The sequence below is a fragment of the Melanaphis sacchari genome, unplaced genomic scaffold (assembly GCF_002803265.2).
Source record: "Melanaphis sacchari strain LSU unplaced genomic scaffold, SCAv2.0 Contig32_pilon_pilon, whole genome shotgun sequence".
NCBI classification, from domain to species: domain Eukaryota; kingdom Metazoa; phylum Arthropoda; class Insecta; order Hemiptera; family Aphididae; genus Melanaphis; species Melanaphis sacchari.
Window position 1 is genome coordinate 2,902,980 of NW_020271199.1, and position 22,639 is coordinate 2,925,618.

The 22,639-nt window shown below is 25.8% G+C and overlaps 1 protein-coding gene and 1 pseudogene across 1 annotated transcript; both read right to left on the bottom strand.

Annotated features, from left to right (window-relative positions):
* Positions 1-1,132: 1,132 nt before the first annotated feature.
* LOC112596601 lies at positions 1,133-4,692 on the bottom strand. Its single transcript, XM_025342362.1, has 4 exons — positions 4,307-4,692; positions 1,987-2,219; positions 1,572-1,903; positions 1,133-1,480 (listed from the first exon to the last, which is right to left on the bottom strand). Exons 1-4 carry the CDS (start codon positions 4,690-4,692, stop codon positions 1,133-1,135), a joined length of 1,299 nt encoding a protein of 432 aa, XP_025198147.1.
* Positions 4,693-18,162: 13,470 nt separating this feature from the next.
* LOC112596635 lies at positions 18,163-20,005 on the bottom strand (annotated as a pseudogene).
* Positions 20,006-22,639: the final 2,634 nt, after the last annotated feature.

Here is a 22,639-nt window from a genome sequence, read left to right on the forward strand (position 1 = left end):
TTAATTTACTATGTGTATAATAAATTATTACATAATTATTAATTTATATAGTTATATATATATATTTTGTACTGTACAAAATTATACAATAATATACAGTTTTAAAATGTAGTGATACAATTTTTTTGAAGTTAAAGTTGGAAGGGGCCCACTAACTTTATAGTGTCTTGGGGCCCAATCGATCCTTAATCCTGGGCTTTGGCCAATAGATATTATTTCATGAAGAAATATAATATTTACTTTAAACTTTAATAGTATAAATACTAAATAATATATTAATAATAGTTAAATGATAAAAAATGAAATACATTTGTCCCCACTATATCCGATATCGTTCTACCACCAGGTAACAGGCTTTCAGGATCGCAATCTAACTTTTTTTGTATACAAAACTTTCAAATAGATGTAAATAATAATACATAAAAAATTAATTTTAACTCAGTCAAAATACAATATTTCATACATATTAAAAAATAGCTTGGTTATCTTAAGACCTTTAATATTACAGTCCTCCTTCACCATTGTTATATAATTAATTTTTGATAATTTTTTATAAATATTTAAAACCAACATTAATTATTATAATGAATAACTCAAATTTATTTTAATAATATTTTAAAATAAAGTATATAAAATCGGTTTGACGATTATTGGCGTTTAACATGACATTACACTTCATAATATTATGTTAATAATATAATAAAGTAGGTAAGGTACATTTTAAATCTTTTAATAAATAATAAGTACCTATGATCCTTTTTTAATAAATAGGTATAGGTTATACTTATAACGATCATGTACTAGATTAACTTTATTCAAGATATCGTGAAACAGAGAAATATTTACCATAAATTGCATATATTTAAATAAAAGATTTTCGACAGATGGTTGACTGATAGTTAAGCGATAGAACAAACAATAAATACCTACTTACTACTTAATAATCAACGAAAGTTTTGTTCTATTAATATTTGACTAGTATATTTGGCAGATAAACAGCTATTTGTCAACATTGTTGACTCTTTCAATTTACGTGTAATTAAAACAAGAACAATGATTTCTTGATTACAAAACAATGATGTAAAGTTAAGAAAATCGTATAAAACACACGGGATAGTTAATTATATTATACTTAATTGAAGTCTCTGTGCATATTAAGAACTTTATTCTTCAGTACATCATCGAAAATATATAGTAAGTTGATATGATGATCTATGAATGTCTGATTTCCGTTAATTAGCGATATGCATTCTAGGTACTTATTAATTATAACTCCAAGCTGGCTTTTGGCAGCAAGGAATTCAACTGTATCAAGTTTTTTCATTAGATGATCCATAAATTTATCCATAACGGTGATTATATCTTGTTGTAGTTGTTCGTCGATAACACAGTTCTTATTCGGGATGGGATAATGAAGTATCTTCCGCATGTATGTAATAAATTTGCTCATATTATCCAAATTTACGTTAGACTCTAAGGCCTGCAATTCATTTGAAATCAGGTATTGATAAATTATTCATACCTAATGCATTAAAAATATTTCAATTTAAAACGTTTAGTTTCGTGATTACCGTTATCAAATTGTTTAATTTTATTGGTCTGTGTCTCAAAGCTTTAGTCTCCTCGCATATTTTCTTCTGATCACAATCTTTAATGTAATTTTCCTCCGTGGAGTCCCTATTCACCTTGGCTATAAGCTTTTCGATATTTTCCTCGTCAATAAGTACAATTTCAAGGTAGCTGAGGTTATTAAAAAACCATTGGTATTTTTTTAACTTACAGAAGTGAAGCCATTTGGTAAATGCTCCATCCATATCTTGATCAACGATCGTTTGGTTGTCCAAAATGCTACGCCTATGAGCAGCTGCAACCATTTCGAGATGGTTATTACCAAAACATTTCACTGAAATAAAAATTGTACATAATTTTAAATGATAATACTGTACCATTAAAAAATCTGTGTATAATGTGTTTAATAATTCTTACAGTCAAAGTTAGGAAGGTCGTTCAAAGGATTTAAATGTAAGTGTTTGATTTTATTCCATGCATGTGCGTCCTGTTTATATTTTTGTTGCTGTTGAGCACTTTGAGTATCGAGGGTTTTGGAAAGGTCGATTTGAGTTCGTTTAAAAAAATCTTTCCAAAAATGATCTGTGTCTGTGTAGTAATTATTGTCGTTGGGCAGCTGTTTTACTCGTTTAACAAGATTTTTCAAAAGTCTATAATTAATTAATATAAGCTGCTATAGAAGAAAGCTATATCTTTAGTTAAAATAGATGAGTTATATTTATATATAAATATATATTTTTGTGTTTATAAATTTTAGCAGTTAGGTAATTAAACTTGTTATTTAATAAAATATATTTGATTTAAATATACATTTATAACTTAAAACTTTTATTTTTTATAAATCTGTCAATAAATTTATATAAATATACACCTTATTTAGGACCGTCTTAACGATTTATACGGCTCGAGATAGAGTAAAATTTTGAGGCATTAAATTACATTATAATTAGTGACATATAAAAGTATACCTAATGGAGCTCTAAAAAATTTATCAGAACTCTTAATTTAAAATTAAAGACATTTTTTTTTATACTCTAAAAAAATCCAATGTCCCGAAAAGCTTTTGCGAAAGTAACTATAGAAACCTATATGCATTTAAAAAAAATCTTCATTAAACAAACTTTCAATGCGCATCCATCCGAGTTATGCGGTTGTTGGCAATGCGCACATTACGTGATCAGTTGTCTGTACTACATGATAATTAATTAAATAATGAATACTTTTATTTACACTATAAAAAAGTATGACTAGAATGATCATGTTATGAAAAAAATGAGCATAAAGTTATAACACATTTTGAAATATTTTGACCAAATTTACTTTTTTTTTAGTAACTAGTATAGTGGACTGAAGTTAAAAGCATTAACTATTTGAATAAATTGTAATTCAATGTGAAATATCTAAAACTTTATAAAATATTTGAAGTACAATAAAAAAATATAGTTATATAATAATAAATAATTTAATAACACACATGTATTAATACTTGATATTACATAACGATAAAATAATATTAAAACAATAAAAATAAAAATGGTAAAACACGATAAAAATGTATCATAAACCTTCCAGCCTTTTAAATCAGTATAATGTGTCTTATGTGTCATCATACTTTAGTTTGATGGTACTAATAGCAGCAATGAGCTGTTGTTCACGCCATCATAATTTTCCGAAAAATTAATATATTAATAGGTATTACTCGTATTAAGTACTTACCTAAGTATAATCTACATATTGGCCACCAAAAATATTATCCGAATTAATAACATGATATATATATATATATATATTACACATATATATTTATTAATATAAATTATAAGCAACATATCTACGTGTTATATTCCATTCAATAAGTTTACATGAAAAAATATTGTACATTTTTTTTTGGTCGAAAATACTACATAAACTTGAATTTTTATTGTATCTATAAAAGTGACGGACTCGTAGTGCTACGTTGTCATAATATCATGACCTCACACTTTCAAAAAAAGAAAAAAAGAGCCATCATTCAAATCCATATAATTTTATACATTAATTCTTCAAAGTTTTTCCAAAATCAAACCGTTCAACACCACACACTCACACACACTGATTTGTATCAATAAGGTACATATTTATCTAAAATAATATCGTCGTTTAGAATTACACATCAATTATCACATTAAATCAAAATCATAAAATAATATACGATGCAATTTATTTATTTTAATATAATATGTATTTGAAAATATTAGGGTATACATTTATTCATATCTAAGTATTATTATTTACTATACATACTTTATTTTATCTTACAATATATTGAATTGCTTTCAAGTATAATTATTTTCAATTAATATCAAGATAAAAATCTAATTTAGATTTATTTTATGATTTCATATATTAAATTGTTATTACGACGATTTCTATAATGATGATGAATGTTTAATTTTTAACTGTTAATTAAATATGAGCTTTTTTGAATTATTGGCCTTCCAAATTTTTCTCCTTAACAATAGAAAAAATTTGCGTGGTATTAAATAGTTTAGAACATGTGGTTATAAATGGTGTGTAGTTTTGAACGACGCCACCTGTAGTGAGGGTCCCGCACGCCATGCCTTAGGGACTGCTTGACCTTATTATCGTATTTCTTTTTTATTGTTATACTAACAAAGACCAAATAGCGCTTATAAAATAAAAATAGAGTGTATTATTTGAAACATTGTACCTAATTATTGGTGGAAAATTTACTTACTCGTGTATGGTTTTTAAGGATGGTGATTTCTCAATCAAATAGCATATTTTTACAACCTCCTCCATGTGAGTTCCGTTTTCTATTGTGCGGCAAAGCATATGCTTTAAATTATCTAGGTGTTCTTCTTTAACCATCATTTCGTCATTTTTAACTAATAGCAAGGCTTCATGAATTTTCACAATTGAGTTTGACGTGTTAGAAGTGCTTAGCCATTCGGAGATTTTGTTCGGATCGTTGGCTTCCAGTTCTCTTATTTTCATCTCCTTAAATAGCATTGAGTAAACATCGGGATAATCAAATGACAAATCATCAAGTGATTCAATTAGGTGTTTGCGACGCTGTTCGTCTGATTCGCATTTAATTAAAGCCTCAGCAAATTGTTTCATAGTATATCTATTATAAAGTAAAAAAAAAAATAAAAATATTACTTATGTATTAAAACAAATAAAAATACTACTAAAAAATAATAAGTTATTAACATTGATAATACAATTTTAATTAATAAAACTCTTATAATAATATATTTCATATAACTATGTTACCAAAAAAATTCATTAAACGATCTATGAGTAAAAAAATAATATTTTCTTTACTGCTATTTTATCATCACGTTATTCAATGTTATTACTTAACACTGTGCTATATTTACAACTTGGTACACATACTAGTACTAAAATTTATTAATTTAAAACTTAGTAAAAAATTAAAACTTTACCTATACATGGGGATAGGTAAATTGGGTCCGCGATAATTTGGATTACGGTACAGATGCGGTCAACACAGTTACGGTCTATACCTTTTTGGTGGCACTTGTAGTCACTCTTTTTTTTTATACCTATGAATTAGTTTTACTATACTGACATAATAATAATAAAGTAAAACTTGTATTAGAGTAAAATAAACTTTCTTCCTTTTATGTTATTTTTTTTACAAATTGTTAATTATAATGATATATATGGAAGGCAAGTTGTATTTTTTGATATACGTAAGTATATGTTTATCAGTTGTAGATAAAATGCGTTAGGAAACACAACCAAGTAAGAAATTGGTCCATTAATTTCATTAAATTTAGAAGGAAAAAAACGGGAAAAATGTTACATGGAACTCGACAACAGAATTGACAAAATATTAAAAACATAATATAAAAGAGAACAAAGGCTTAAAAAATTGTTTAAAAATTCACTAACTTCAAAAACTTACTTAATAAATTATAACAATTAACAATTGATATATCTCAATAAAATTGAATTTACTAATTAATAATTATATCGAAAAATACAACTTGCATTTGCAATACAAAATTATAATTATTATTATCGTATTTATATCGATAACGTTATACAATTTGTTTATAAAAATAAAAGTAGATAAGTTTGATTTTACTCTAGTATAAGTTTTACTTTATTATTATTATGTCAGTATTGTAAAACAAGTTCCTAGATTTAAAAAAAAAAAAAGTGTGATCGCAAGTGCCTCCAAAAAGGTGTTGACCGCATCATCGCCGACAATGATAATTTGTGTACATTTTGAAAGCGGTAAAATGAGTCCTGGGTATAAAAAGGTCGTAGGTACCTGTATCTAACCTCTGAATTTTAAAAATATTTTTAACACTAAAACTCTGCATGCAATAAAATTAATTAAAATATGACTAATCGGTGTAAAACCATATTGAAATTAAACTATTATATTATCTGCTAAGTCAGATCTTCCCATATCTACGTGTGTTCCATTGTGACTTAACGAATCGACAGTGATTACTGATCAGTTTTTAACTAGAAAGTAATAGTTGATTGAAATATTATTGTTTAAAATATTACCAACATGCGAATAAATCGTATAGTAAAGAGTTGTGAATAATATCGTGCTGTATTAAACTGACGCTTTTACAGCTCTTATCAGTCTGTCCCTAATATATTTGATTTTTTTGACGTACTATTAGAAATACAATGAGAGACGTATATTAAATTAAGAAGTACAAAACAAAAAACAAATTTAAATAAAATCACTTAAAAAAAAAAAAAAACAATTTAGGCTCAATAAAGAACAAAACTTAAAGGAACAAATGACAAAATATACTATTAATATAATAACCCAATTTAAATAAAAGCACTATAAAAAAAAAAAAACCCGATTTGAATTTATTAAATCTTCATTATTTAAGATTTTATCGAGAACATGTTATTAAAAAACCACAAATATTTTACTAACTATTTTACTATTTTTTTTCGGTGACTCAACTTACCGAGATAAGGTAATTTGAAAATTTCAGATCCAATTTATACTAATCCAGATACGCATATGGACTGCATAACAATAGAAGTAAGTATTTACTTATATAAGTAATAACACTAATAACAAACCATAATAGAATTTCGGATTAGATACCAGCTAGAGCTAATGGTTTACCTAGAAATAATTAATTTGTTAAAATAATTGTGAAACTTTTAATAAAAAAAACTACGATCAATATTGTTTCGTTCAAAATATTACAACATAATTATTCGCCTAAGCTATAGTCCAGGTGTAAAGCCCGATGTACACTTCCGTTATTTTTACGCGCAGCAAGATAGACATGCGGCGCCGCGACGTTGGAGCGAGTAAGTGTGCAGTACATTATAAATTATAATATTATGTATGTCAGTATTTTCGGGCGTGTCTGCGGCACCGTAGCGGTGCTGTACCTACGTAAAGATAACGCATATGTGCATCGCGTCTAAAGGTTATTAGTTAATTTTATTATCATAGACTGTTGACGATTTTTTTTTTTTTTTTTGTTCGAAATACGATATAAACCGAACACCGGGACTAAAAATACATGCAAAATATATAATATTTTATAGCAAAGACCTCTCAAAATTAATACAATAAACCAGTGACATGTTTAGTATAATATTACTCACTAATCAACTATTTTAATAAAACTATATCATAGAAAATTGATATTTACCTATACAATATTATATTTCGTCGATCAAGCGTGTATATAAGACTAAAAATATACTTTAATGTACAATGCAAAATATTAAATTTCCAATTTTGGTAATGAATTATACACTACACATTCTGATAGTAGACATGATTACATAAAGTTAACCAATACGTAATATGTGCTGCTGCATAGTCCACAAAAAATGGAAAATAAAATGTAACATTATGGTCTTTTTGTTTAATTACAGTAATGAAATGTACCACGATTAAGTAATTAACACTAATGAACACAAGCATTTTAACAAAATTAAAAAATTAAAACACGTAAGCCAAAATTGAAATACGCCAGCTATGCTTTAATATATTCACTGAAATATTTTTAATGAATATATAAAAATATAAAGACCTAATTTTATTAGCTTGGATTTGGAAATAAAATAAATCACTAAAAAATTTATTGGTTATAATAATAAAAAAAAAATTATTTAGTTGATTTGAAAAAACAAAAAAAAAAAATTGTATATTTTTTTCCTTTATAACAATCGAAGCGGTCATTTTGATAGAACAACAAAAACCTGTATTTTGGTAATTATTTTATCAGCCATATAAATATTAATTATATTACATCGATAATAAACAAAATAATACCAACGGTATTACAAGGCAATTCAACCTATTTCTACTAACTTGACTAATAAAATACAATAAGAGAAATTTAATAATTAATGATATTTATGCGAAAGTTATACAAAAATTAACTAGCAAAAATGTATTCAGGAGAAAAAAATTAAAAATCAAGATAAAATATAATTCTTTTAAATTAAAGAGGAATAAAACCACATAGTACTAACCTATTTTAAAAATCACATTTGAATAACTCACAGCTCAAACAATAATTATAATATTATGCTATAAGATCCATGTCTTACGTATGAGTTAAACAAGTATTCAGTAAAAATTATTGTTTATATATTTTAATTTCGTTACTACATTAAATTATCATTAGGCAGATACCGACTTTAAAATTGAATCAAATTGTCTAAGTCGATTTACATCACAATACAATAAAAAAGTACTTAATAAAGTTGAATTTATGACAAATACTAAATAGTACATTAAACGAAACTTATGAAATATAAACTATTTAATGAGGAATCATTATGTTGAATCAATGATTTATTCTTATTTGGTGATTACATGTAGCAGGTATCATTCTCCTAACGCTCATATAGGAATCTTAGTACCTACCTAATCATTTTTACGGTAAAAATGGACAAAGTAAAATAGGTCACAGAAAATTAAACCAACAGAAAAATATAAATAAGATAAAGTTATGCTATTTAGTGAAGGTAAAAATTTTACAAAAGTAGGTAATCTCCTACGTAGATATAATATATTAACTCGAACACGAGAAAGAGTTAACTATTAAACAAGCTTTTATTAAAAAGAAAGTTTGAAAAAAAAATAATTTTTGTATGACAGCTTTTAATAGAAATATCAATTTCACAATGTCATGATAATTATTTTTAATATAATACATTCCAAAACCAAATCAGTTAAATTTATGTATAATAATTACCTACTAAATATTTTATGCATTGCTGTTTTTTGTAACATTTCGCAGTATAATGAAAAATATAAATATTAATTTAACTTAAAAATACGTGAATAGATAACACATTCTAAAGATAGAATTGCAATGTGATTAAACCATCAGCATTATATTGCTGTGGCATCACGAACATTTTATCCATCTAGACAATAATAATTGATAATAAAGCTACTCATCATGTGCGTGAAGAACACTAACCATTTTGTTTAAAAATTGAGTTTTAGAAATTAGTTTTCAAAATTTACAAATAATATTTTAGTAGAGGAAACTTCATTCGCGTTTTTTCTATTTTAGAAAAAAAATATTGATATTATTCTGCAATAATAATACAATCCATTACTTCCAATAATAAATATCTTATACGTAATATTATCGTTCCAGTTGACCTTATAATACCTATTTTTGTAGTTTTTTTTTATCTATTTACTGACTCTTTAATAAATCATTAAAATATAGGTAAGTATTGTGCAATGCTAATTTGTCATATTGAATTAATATTAGCGTATTAATCATTCAATAATAATTGTTATAAATATAAAAAAAAAAATGCTTCACTTTAATAAAATTAGACAACCACTTTAAGTGTTTGGGGCAATTGCTACCTTAAAGAAATGTGTTTAAAATGTCACTAAATACACGCGTTCTGCCAATTTGGCATTTTCCAAGCAATTATTGCCAAATTACTAAAATGATGTGATAAGACTTATATTTTTAAGGTCAAGATAGAGAAAAGGGGATCTCCTTTTTAACATATGTTCGAAAATCTTCGATACTATTGTAGTATTTCTATACACGAGGGATAAAAATGTTCAATAAATGCCAGGGATCAACAATTAATATTTTTGAATGGCCACATTAGAAATCTGAAAGTTGTTCGCAGATCACCATTTGGTAACTCCTGATGTATGCTATTTATTTATAAAAACAACTCAAATATTTATAATATTTAATAAATGTAATCTACATTTTTTAAATAAATGTTTGTAAAATCTCTTCTGTTCTAAAGTGAACATGCGTAGTAAGAATTATATTTTTTTCTACTTAAGGCCAAGCTTTTTGAAACATTCCAAACTTGTGTCAACTACATAAAAGATAAGTGTAAGAGACACTATTTTTATTTATATGTTAAAAGGTTATCTATGTTGAAGTTTAAAATTTCCCAGGTATATTGCAATAAATTATCAATTACTTAGCTCGATGAGCTAATCTTAGTTTGAATTTTATTCGTATAAAAATCATTCTCTATTTTTTTTTCTAGTTTTTTAAAGTTAATTGTTGAACTTACATTATTTAAAGCCATATGATTTGATAATATTTTTATTGCATTGAACACAGCATTTATGGAAAAATCTTCATCAGCAGTATTTTTTTTCGCGATTTTCACATAGACTCTGTTATAAGACCTTCGATTAAATTAATAAAGTCACTATAGATAAAACTTTGTCCCAATAAAATCAAAAATAACCGTCATAACATCCGTATAGTCATTATACAGATGTCATTATAATCGATACAAATTATTAGTACATACAATATAGGAGTTTTGCCGGGACTTGCAATCTAAGGTCATTACACCCGGTATTTCACTACAACCGGTGTCATTATAAACGGTTTCTACTGTATCATAATAAGTAGTAAAATATTTTGAGTGTTCAAAGCAGTTATTGAACTTATGGCATGTTTCATTGTGTAGGCATATTTAAATGTTTCATTACAAAATATAAATTTTGGTTGACATTTTATTGAATAACGGTATGGTAGTTTATATACTATTTAACATATTATCCGTAAGTGTATATGTTATTTAAACTTGAACAAATTTGGGATATTTTAATAAAAATGTAAATTATATAAATATTTATTTCTAAAAGCGATTGAAATAGACCTATACACACTGACTGTAATTACTAATTATCATCGCCATAATGGCTTTAAACCGGCTCTATTAAAACAATAACAATACAAATGGTTACGTATAGATACTTACGAATCGAATTTTTGGGGTGGTGGTCGCGTAATATACTAAACACACTTAGCTATGAAGTATATGATGACACTTCGCAATTTTGTTGGTCTGTCAGCTTTCGTGTTCTGTATTAGACTGCCGCTATAGATATTAATTATTATAATAAATAAAAAAAAAACATAGCTATCAATCAGATGTTCATTCGGCGGCACACCCGAATACCATATAAATGGGCGGTGCTCTGTAATTGTACTACCTGTGTATTAAGTTGTAATAGGTAGATAATAACTACATGTTACACATTTGCACTATTTGTGCATTTCCATTGTATAAAATGAGACACCCAGACACCGAATCCAAACTCAAAGGCACTCTCAACACGAGTGAGTGACAGATAGACATAGTGGTATGTCCTTTTTATATTATGACATGATAATATAACAACATAATACGGGCATGGTTTGAATTAAAATTCGATCGGTGCGGCACTGTCATTTTCAATAGTTAAAGCAGCGCGTGGCGTTATCGACCGCCCACCTGCAGACCACTTCTACGATCGTTGACGTTAATGCCACTTCAGGCTCTTCATATGGCTTAATAAACACAGTTTTTAAACCGACTAATCGATATGTCTATTGAACGTATTCCAACAGAGTTTAAATCTAAATATTCATATAAAACTACGTTGTTTTTTTTTTTATGACATAGGTAAAAAAAAAAAAAAAATAACCAACTATCTAACTACTGTTTTGTACATGTTATGCACTAATGTAGCTTGAAAGTCAAGTAGAGGCACGGCAATACTCTTTCATTAATAACACGTCATATAGCCATTTTCCATACTTTTCCGTATTGTGATGAATAATGAAAACAAAAAAATTATAATATAGTATTGACATAGTTTTAAATAGAGTTTAACGTACCCATCTATACTGTGAACGACTAAATGTAAAGAAACTAACTTATTGTGCCAAAATCTTTTCTTACAAAATATAGTATTAGACACATAATAGCTCTGGAATGTTTATGTAATGTCGTAGGCTCGTCGAATTGAACGATAATTTTGAAATTGATAAAAGATAATAATATTTAGCATTTATTTTTTTAGTCGCGGTTCTTTAATAATTTATAACTACACGATATACATATAATGTTAAAGACTATAACGAAATAACAAAATTTCATATTCGCAGTATTGTGTTCACTTTATAAAATGGACAGTTGTGGTTAGGTATTATTATACGAACTAGTAGTTTTATAAAAATAAATATTGCTTAAGGGAATAAAATTTGCAACAAAAAGAAAGACACCTGACGCGAAACTGCGACTTTACGAGTGATAAAAAAGAATAACAGTTTTTCGCGTATAACTTAAAATAATCTAAAATTATTTTTTCCGGTATTATTATTTATTATCAACTATTCTGTTATTTGTTTTCATAATATTACGGCTGTATACTATTAAAATTACATTATCTGCTCATACAAGTGACAGAGACAAAAACCCTCCATTTAGGGAGAGCTAAGATTAAAAAATTTATGTTCATAAAATTTTCGTTTTTAGTTTATTTATTTTAACATTTAGTTAATGATGACCATTTGGGTTTATCCATTTAATGTACAATATATTTTTCAATTTCCAACTTACTTTTATCCATAGAAAATAAAATAAAATGCACATATGGGTAAGAATATTATTCCCTCCTTTACTGGAGATGGCTTTTTCAATATTTCAGTGTTGAAAAATATTATTAACATTTAAAATTTTTCAAGAAATTTTTCAATTGACAACGAATTAAATATTTAATAGTGTTGTTAAAAAGTTTACCGTAATACAATTTAAAAAAATTTCGACGATTTATAAAAGACATAAAACGACACTGGAGAGTTAAAATACCCCTTTCCTATCATTACGAGTTTATGCTAGTGACATAAACGATATGTATTCAAAAAGTATAGATAATATATTGTAAAAAAAATTGTTTTTAACATGTCTCGTATTTTAGCAATTTTTAGCTACCTAAATAATAAAATGTTTAAAAAATTCTGTTATTTAGAAGTATGATCAAAGACTATTAATTATTATAATAATAAATAGTTTATACATAATAGTTAATAAGATATACAAATATATACATATATATATATATATATGCCTATTTGTACAGGATATATACAAATATACAATACATAAAAATGGTAAAGGAATGAACGATTGCTTATTTAATATATTATATATTTATTAGCTCAACATTAACAAAATTGTTAATACACATTCTAATCATTCTATGATTATTTTTTACTACCTATTTATTGTCCATGAAATCAATTGTAATGTATGACAAAATTCGTTGTACAACTCGGTCACTATAAATTTGCGCAGTTATGCTATCGCATTTTTAGAACCTGGAATCCGTTTAATTTAAAACTGCTATAAACATTTTAGCAATAATCGTGTATGTGTAATATCTTAGTTATTTTATGTACTATTTATGAAAATAGATAAAAATACAATCGTTATTAAACTATAAAAATGATTAAATTTAGTAAAATGTATAAATCGTGTTATTATAAAAATATAATTCCCCCCCCCCCCCCCCAAACACAGAACACCGACACAATACAGTGATTATCATATTAATTTTATTGTAGGTACATAATACGCGTATGAAATTATTTATCGTAGTTTGATTTATTTGCTCACAATCCGCAGTCTACGGAGTACCTTATACCTACTTAAAACGGATATGCGTACGTAACGAAGGTCTTGACGTTACATACTAATTAATATTATCCTTTTAAGCACAATAAAAATGTACTATGATACATAATACATCATGACGTATAGTCATCTGGGTGCAACATGAACTGATGATTGACCTTATCCTGCAGTTTTCCACGTCTATTGAGTAAACCTATATTATTAGGACATTTCAATTTAATTCAAATTTTAACATTTTATTTTTTATGGATACTATAATATACTATACAAACTCTTACTGGTATATAAAGAGGTTCACAAGTGCAATGAATGCAAGTCCATGTTTTGAAATTCCTTTATAATAAATAAAAGACATATTTTTTGAAAGAATTATTTTATTTTTATTTTATAACATATTAAGTAGTACAACAAATAAATACATTCGAATAAAACCTTAAAAGTAAAAAAAATCGTAATATTACTTTTACCATTTTAAAATACAGAAGGATAAAAAAATTTGAAAAAAAAAATTACAAATAATTAAACCAGGTTTAAATAGTTTATGTTTTACATTATGATATATTAATATACCAATAAATCAATAAATTTTTAAAAATTAATATTATATAGTAAAACTTCAATACAACGAAATGTTTTTGAAAACCAAACAAAATTAAAATTAAATTTATTTTATTTTATTTAATGTTTTTCTCTATAATATGATTTTTTTTTTTTGTCCAATAAGATTTCATATTACAGAAGTCTCACTGTATTTATAAGTATAAAGATAATACATCATCAATCATCATTAAAAAAATGAGTTTTTTATAATACAATAGGTAGTTAGAAATTAATATTTGTATAATATATCTTATAAACATGAAATTATTTTAAAATAAAATTACTATGTAGTCAGAAAAAATAGTTTTTACTGTTTTCTAGATTAAAATTTAGGTGTCTTATTAGCTAATAAATTAATATAAACAATAAATTCAGGTTACTATTAATTATCAATGATTGGTAGGTAGGTATTAATTAATGTTGAATGTGGGCGACGTTTAGGTACTATGTTATAATAATGCGGTTTTTGACCTAGTAACATGATTATGTAATCTAACTCCTGACAAAATAACGAAACTAATTCTAATGGAGGTAACGTTCATTTACAAAAATTTTACAATAATAATAAACTTAAATTTTTGAATTAATTAATAATTATTTTATTTATTAAATAGATCTGAAGAGAAACAAACATATTATTAATGTGTACAAAAAATAAAACATCATTTTAAAATAGTTCATAATTATTAATTGTTTGTATAATTTTATTCAAATATAAATTTAAAATAGGTATCACGCAAACAAGTCTTTGCACACAAAATAAATATTAAATTATATTACCTATAGTATAGGCATTTATAATAAAGATTATACTATAAAGATTTAATTCTTACATTTAATTGTCACTATATAGAAACTATTAATAAAAAGCTATGTAATAATAATCATTTTGAATTTTTTTCAAAGAAATAGAAGGAAACTAATTAAATTATTTTTAACTATAACTTATAACTTTACTTATATTATAATAACAGTTTATTAAACTTAAGAACACTCAGTAATAAAAACCACAAATTGTAGAAAAATTGGTATACATTGTCTACAAACAACATAAACATAATAGGTATACAACATTTCATTACAACACGAAAATTTACCTTTAAATTAAAACAAAGGACAAAATAACAATCACCCGAGTAAGTATAGGACACACAAATTAACTACTTTCTTATTACCCATGAACCGACTTTTGCATGTGATAGATGCAAAGAAAACCTTATAATAATTCACATTATGCCTAAATGCCCAAACGATACCGAATCACGAAGAATTTTTACTAGCTAATAGCTCACCGCCAATATAAATTTAATGAAGAAAACACGAAGGCGATACATTTATTTTTTCCGTAATATATACTTGGGTGAAATATTATAAAGAATGTTGTTTTATTTTATCAAAAATTTATAAACTTTATAAACTTAAATAAAAATATAAAATTTTAAAATTTTAAATGTTAATATGTACGAAACAGTGATAAATATTTATTATAATATAACGTATACAAAGTATAAACAAGGTTTTCCAAATCATATGCGACAAGATACAACACATTGGAATTAAAAAAAAAAAATTCCCTTGCTTAAAAATTATATAAGTTAATATCGATGGACTACCATCAAATATTATTTATATTATTTTTAATTTTTAATTACCTATTCCCCAATAAGATAATGAGCTTCAATCTTCATCGAACATATTATTTGTATTAGGAACCACGAGATCTTAATTTGAAATATATAGACAATAAGAATATGTGTTAAATATTATAATGATATTAGTTACACGAGAAAAGGAATAACCCAGTCGCTATGTTTTATAGTATTTTAAATATAAATTCATTAAATGGTTAATAAAATTAAATAATTTATAGGTATTTTTTTCAAAAAAAAATAAATAAATAAATAAATAAATAATCAAATATATTTAAATCTATAAAACTAAAATTATCTAATTAATGTAATAAGTTATACAATAACTCTATAAATTTGTTGTAAATACGTTTATTATATTTTGTTCTTGTAAAAGCCAAAGTATAGTTTTTTTTAGAAGAATCTCGAAAAAATTATTACGTTTAATTTCAAATATAGGTATTGTACATTTTTGAAACGGTATAGGTATGTATAAGTGTGCAGATTATGTTAATTTATTATGCTTAATTGGTACTTTGATATTAAATATTTGTCTAAGTATTATATACCTGTGCTCAATTTTAAAAGTTAGATTATTTTTAATTATCTATGTATCTATTGATTACAAAAATGAAAGTTTCCCAGATTCCAATCAGTTATTATCCTTCCAATTTCTTGTTCTATTTCGATTTTATAAAAACTTTAAATGATAGTATCGTCTATATAAAATGCTGCCATGAAAGCTTGTATAAAATAATACATTATAATCGATAAAAAACAATGTAATCTAATAACCATATCATTAAAAAACAAAATCAAATGTGAATTAGTTACAATACATACAAGACGTTGTTAACCCTTAATTATTAAGCAAGATCAGATAAAATACTTGTGATTATGAAGATGTTTCTGATTTGCGATTAAAAACATTATAATAAGCAATCGAAATTGAAGTTGGAAGACGCGCGCGGACAAAAGACGGTACCCATGTGACTACGTGTAAGAAAAATCGTTTGATAAAACCAAAAATCTGACGGTACATCATTGGATGAAAACAACCGTTCAATCAAAATTACGATTTTATGATGCACATCGCACACGTAGATAGACAGTGGAGAAACCGCACACGACATTAGATACACATCTCGTTAAATAAAAGCTGTACACGTCACATAGTCTGTATACTGGCTAAACGCATATACGCTAAATTTTTGATAAATTCATAAAATGTTAAGTTTGTTAAGTTAGATAATCATATTTTTTTGTTTAGTTTAATAATAAATTGTGATTTATATAATATCTGAGACATAGGTAGTAAATTTTTTGTATGAATGCTTATTTATATTAATACAATAATAGATTTAATTACATATAGCTATTAATTATTTTGCAATTGTGTTAAAAACATAATAATATTTACATCTAATAATTATTTATGAAAGATAAATAATTGTAGAACTTTGTTTAGGGAATTTTAATATTCATAAAAATGATGGTAAATCTGTTATACAAAAACTTAAATAAATGACGAAATATATTTACTTTGCTTTTATTCCGTTTATTATCATTTAGTTAATTTTACCATTTCAGTGAAATTCTGAGCTTAATTTGAACTATATTTTGTGTTAACATCTATCGTCTTAACATATCATAAGATAGTTATGATTGATTAAGATTATAACAAACAAACATTAATATTATATTAACATGAATTTGAAAAACAAACAAACATAAATTTAACTTATGTTAAAAATATGTACATATTTTGTTGTGTTTTATAAATATTATATAGACATACATTATTAATACTATAAAGCATTTTTATTAGTACAAATTACAAAAATATTCAATTATTTTTACAATCTAGTATAAAAAAAAAAAAAAAAAAAAGATAACATAATAATTTCTATTAAAGTATAACATTTGATTTACTGAAATGTATATGTTTTTTAATAATGTCTGAAAAAAAAATCTTTTAATTATCTGCTTAATGATTAAGGGAATGCCAACAGTCAATTTTTAAGGAGTTCAATGAAAGCATTTTTCTTAGTGTGTGTCATAGATTACATCAACATATAATATAGAAAAAGAAACGTTAAAAAAATGTAGGTTATTCTATAGTTTGAGAAAAAAATAAATATTTTTACAATGAATGCATTCATTATTTATTTTAGTAAATTTAAAATTTTCTACTGTTGACATATTTGTAGAGTAAAAAAAATAACTTCGACCCCTTAAAAATTTCAGGATTTGTCCCCCAACCACTAATTAGCAACCCGTTTACAATTACACCACTGCTTACAACCAACCATAAATTAATTTTAGAATGTTAAATCAAATTGTATGACCCACCTAAAAAAAAATCTAAAACGAGCATGTTTACTTGTATACAAATATTGCATCACTCGTTGCAGTCATAAAGACATTCGCAATACTGCCATAAAATAATATTTGCTGCAGATTGATAATTATATGCTCTCACAAAGTCCAGTTCATAAAATGAATTATTAAAAGTAACTATTTTTATTCGATTACATTCTTTACAATGACTTATATTATTAAGATCTTTCCATAATGGACGATTTATATCTTGTCTTTTAAATTTCACTTTGTTTTTAACTATGGAAAAAAGTGCTAAATTACATAATGTCTCTAAAAATGGTTTTCCTCCTGCTGGTTTTGGTCTATGAACACGTAACGATTCAGAGTTTGGTAATCTTAACATATTACCGCAAATATTGATGTCTTTAAAAATTTTATTCTGTAGCATCATCGGTAAATATGTTAAATTGTTGTTGTTAATAAATAAAGAGCTCAAAGCGGGCATACCATGAAAATATGAGGTATACATTTCTGAAAAAAAGTTAATACTTATTGAAATAATAATTTTATTATAACTAATTTACTTTAAAGTTATAATAAATTAAGTCGGATTTATATTTGCACTAAATAACTCTTCAACATTTTAAGAAATACTTAAACAATGATAACTCAATACCTAATATGATTTTAATCAAAATATTATACTTCTCATAGTTTTTTAACCAATTGTTTTGTCTTTAATTTATTAGAGCCAATTTAAAATATTTATTTTCCTCTCTTAATTAATTAGCTTTTACTAATGATCTTTCCTCTTACAACATCATATTTTAATTATTGCTCTTTTGTATTTTATTTTACATAGAGATTTCGAAATGTTGAAAACCTGGGAAGTCACTCTGTTACTTCTGTGTACTTTGTTATTGATATAAATACTATAACTCAATAAATTAAATTAAATATGTTTGCACAATCATGAGCCATTTGAACGATACAGATATATAGAAGTATCATAAGCTGAGATTGAAATAAAAAAATGATCAAATTAATATGATATCTAATTCACTTGATACCTAAGTGGTTTATTGAATACAAATATCAATTAACTACTGTATATGCTCAAAAATCATGTAAACATCATACTAATATGATCAGTTTAACTATGATTTGCGTATCTCGATTACTCTAAACGACCCTGAAAATTATTATTAATTCAATATTCAAAGATTAAAATAAATTTAACTCACCAAATTGTTATTGGCCATAGATAATGATTCCAATTTAAACAGATTTTGCATTTCAAACGGCACTACTGTTAAATCAACCGAATCTATCAAAAGAACAGTTAATGAATTTTCGATATTGGCAAAGGTCATCCAGTTCCAGAATGTTTCTTTTTCGAATAGCGTCTTGCCCAGTGTGCTGCCTGACAGACTTATACACTGGATATGAGGCATAGTGGCTAGCCCTTTTAAAGTACATACAACGACATTTTCTAATATTAGGTTTGTTAAATTGTTCTTGATTGATTTTAAATCATAACGCTCTAAGCACGAGAACGAGCCCATGTCTAGTTTATATTCGTCGTTAACAATTTGAGTCATATTGTTTGAAGCCATAAACTGGCGGACAAAAAACAATATGGTCCAGATATGATTTATGTTTTGGCAGAGCAGTATCACGTTTTTCTGTTTATCTCTGAAACGCATCGCCTACCGGTCCGGATATGCGTTGTCTGTGTAAAGCCCATTCAGTTCTTCCAGATTATACCGTGATTGTAAGTTCCTCCCACGTGCGATGACTATTCTGTTTACATGTGGTGTCACAGTGATAGTGATAATTGAGGAGTTTGACGGTTCCAGCCTTTCACCAGACTCAGAGTCCAGGACGATGCAGGTACATAATGAGGACTCTGTTCTTGCCATCTAAATACTTTCGGGTCGTAATTAAAGACTTAGTTCGCAGTGAAATGCAAAGAAGGTTGGTGGACGTGAATACAACGATAATAATACTGCAGTCTGCAGATGTATTTGAATTCGTAAACCTAGTAAATTTCCGTTTGATCCCAAACTCTATGTTATATTGTTATGGTATATTACTTTATACCGACGAAAACGTATTGGAGGTCTTCTCCAACGCACACCGGCCGTGTCGATTATTATGTGTCCCGAATCTCTATGCTATTTGTACAATACTTTGGCGTAGGGTTACGGTTATGTTGTGGCGATGGTGACAGTAACCGTAATGTATGTGGTCATTGGTTTCATCGTTTTGGCGGACGATAGATATAGTTACCAATTATTAGACGGCAATAAAATTATTGTCATTACAACGACTATAGAGTAAGCACTATAACCAGAAGTAGTAGATTAATAATATGGAGACTGAATTCATCTCTTTCTTTTTTTGTTTTCCGTAGTTCCGTCAGATTCACAGACTTGATAGCCAGCTATCTACAAAAAAAAATAGGTATTAAATTCGATGAAACAGCCATTATTATTTATTTAAGAGACGAATAACTGGAATGTTAGGTCGAAACAAATCCAAATCTTTACATTGATACGCATTATATAGATCAGGGTTATAGAGGACCAAATATAAGACACGCTTTGGCAACGTGGCAACAATTTTTTATTAAAAAATAAATAAATTAAAAACAATGAAAATATCTTATTTTCAAAACATTTTTTAGCTTGGCGAGCTGGAACCGGCTCGTGAGCCATAAATTGGAGACGCCTGATTTAGATTATACTAAAATAGATTTGAATATTATATTGAATCCATTTCTTCATGATATAATTGTATATTTCTATATAGACTTTATATTATAAATATATCATAATCATAATATATTCTATTTATTATAGTGTATATTTACGTTTTATTGTATTATTTTAAATTATAAATTATAAATTGTGTAATAATTTTTTGTCGATATATTAGTACTTACTAGCCGAATAACCATTTTCAACTATTTGATCATTTAATTTTATCCTTTATTTTTTTTTACTTATTATGTTTACAAATGGGATAACGCGTACATTATCCACATTGCCTCGTAAGTATACCTAGTGAGTTGAAGTTAGTACATGTTTCCTACTATTAATAGTGTCCTTGTCCGTCTTTTAACTAATGAAATAATTTATACAAGTATACTAGTCAGAAATTTTGTCACTTGTGAATTATTATTAAAATTTTCATAATTGAAATAATTTGAATAACAATATTGTTTATTATAATATAATATAATATATTATAATGTTAATGTATTATGCTGTTTGAAATTTAAACAACTAATGTATTTGTAGCAATTTATATAGCTATCAGCGATCGAGAATTATTAATAATAATTATACCTAATAATTATAGTTCTAAAATCGTTTCCGCAAATTTGTTGTGGTTATGTTAATAGACACAACTTATCGACTGAGACCGGCGTTTTCCATCGAATTTAATATTCATTGTTTTATATTAGAGTAACTATGCACGACGAATGTGATACGTTGCGATTTTATCCGCGACAGAAAACGCCGTCGAACCCGCGTTTAGGCGGACGAACGCCGAAGTAATAAAAACACGGCGTATTACATCCGTTGTATATTATAGTTATAATACTCTGATATAAAGCAATAAGTGAAATTCGACGGAAACGTCGTTTATAGTCCCAACCTTTCAATAATATGGTGTATTTTGTTATAATGTGCGGCATATCTTTTTACAAAATACAATTATTACTTGTCTTATTAGTTAACAAATTCGAGTGTTTCGAACCACAGTATTAGTGAATGATGTTAATGTGATTACGACATTACGTATTATTTCTTTACTACTCGGTGTTATTAACATTTTTTAATATGAACTTATAAATTATGCATTTAAAGAAGTGTAAATAGTGTGTTATTTTATTAAATTAAAATTTGTAGAAAAAATTTACAGAAAAATATTTATTATTTTTAATATAATAGGTATACTTCGGTATATATTTATTTTTTATTATTAATTAATATTTTATTTGTTGCTTGTTAATTTTTTTTTTTTGTTAGCTTTTTGAAGTCAGGATTATATGTTTTTAAAGTAGTCTTTAACGATTCGGTTAAATGGCCATCCCTTAAAATTGAGCGATGTTTAGATTTAATAATTTTCATTGTCGGGTATAATGACTCGCAAGAATATGTTATTCCGAAAATCGATATCAATTTTTGAGCCAAAAAAAAAATTTTTTGAATATAAGCAGTATAAAGATATATCCATGAGTATTTATGATATTTATGAAGTCAAAATTAAGATAAAATTTCATCTCAAATTATTGTACGTTATTAGTTATTACATTGTTTTGTATTCTGCATATGTTATTAGTTATATACATCAGGTATCTCATTTAGGATAATCATATTCATATATTATATAATAGATAATATATGAAAATTTTCAAATAATTTTATAGCTAGTAATTCATACAAAATTTTCTTTTCATATCTTAGGTTTGCAATCAAAGTAAAAATTTCCTTATAAATAGTTCATGCTGAAACTGAAAAATCAAAAAAAATATATATATATAT

What these genes read in the sequence shown, in the direction of transcription:
- LOC112596601 (XM_025342362.1), bottom strand. Translation starts at nt 4,692, where the DNA reads ATGAAACAATTTGCTGAGGCTTTAATTAAATGCGAATCAGACGAACAG. An exon ending in TCCTTAAAAACCATACACGA is followed by an intron (nt 2,220 to 4,306) that starts GTAAGTAAATTT and finishes AATTAATTATAG; the next exon opens with ACTTTTGAAAAATCTTGTTA. An exon ending in AATTAAACAATTTGATAACG is followed by an intron (nt 1,481 to 1,571) that starts GTAATCACGAAA and finishes AATGAATTGCAG; the next exon opens with GCCTTAGAGTCTAACGTAAA.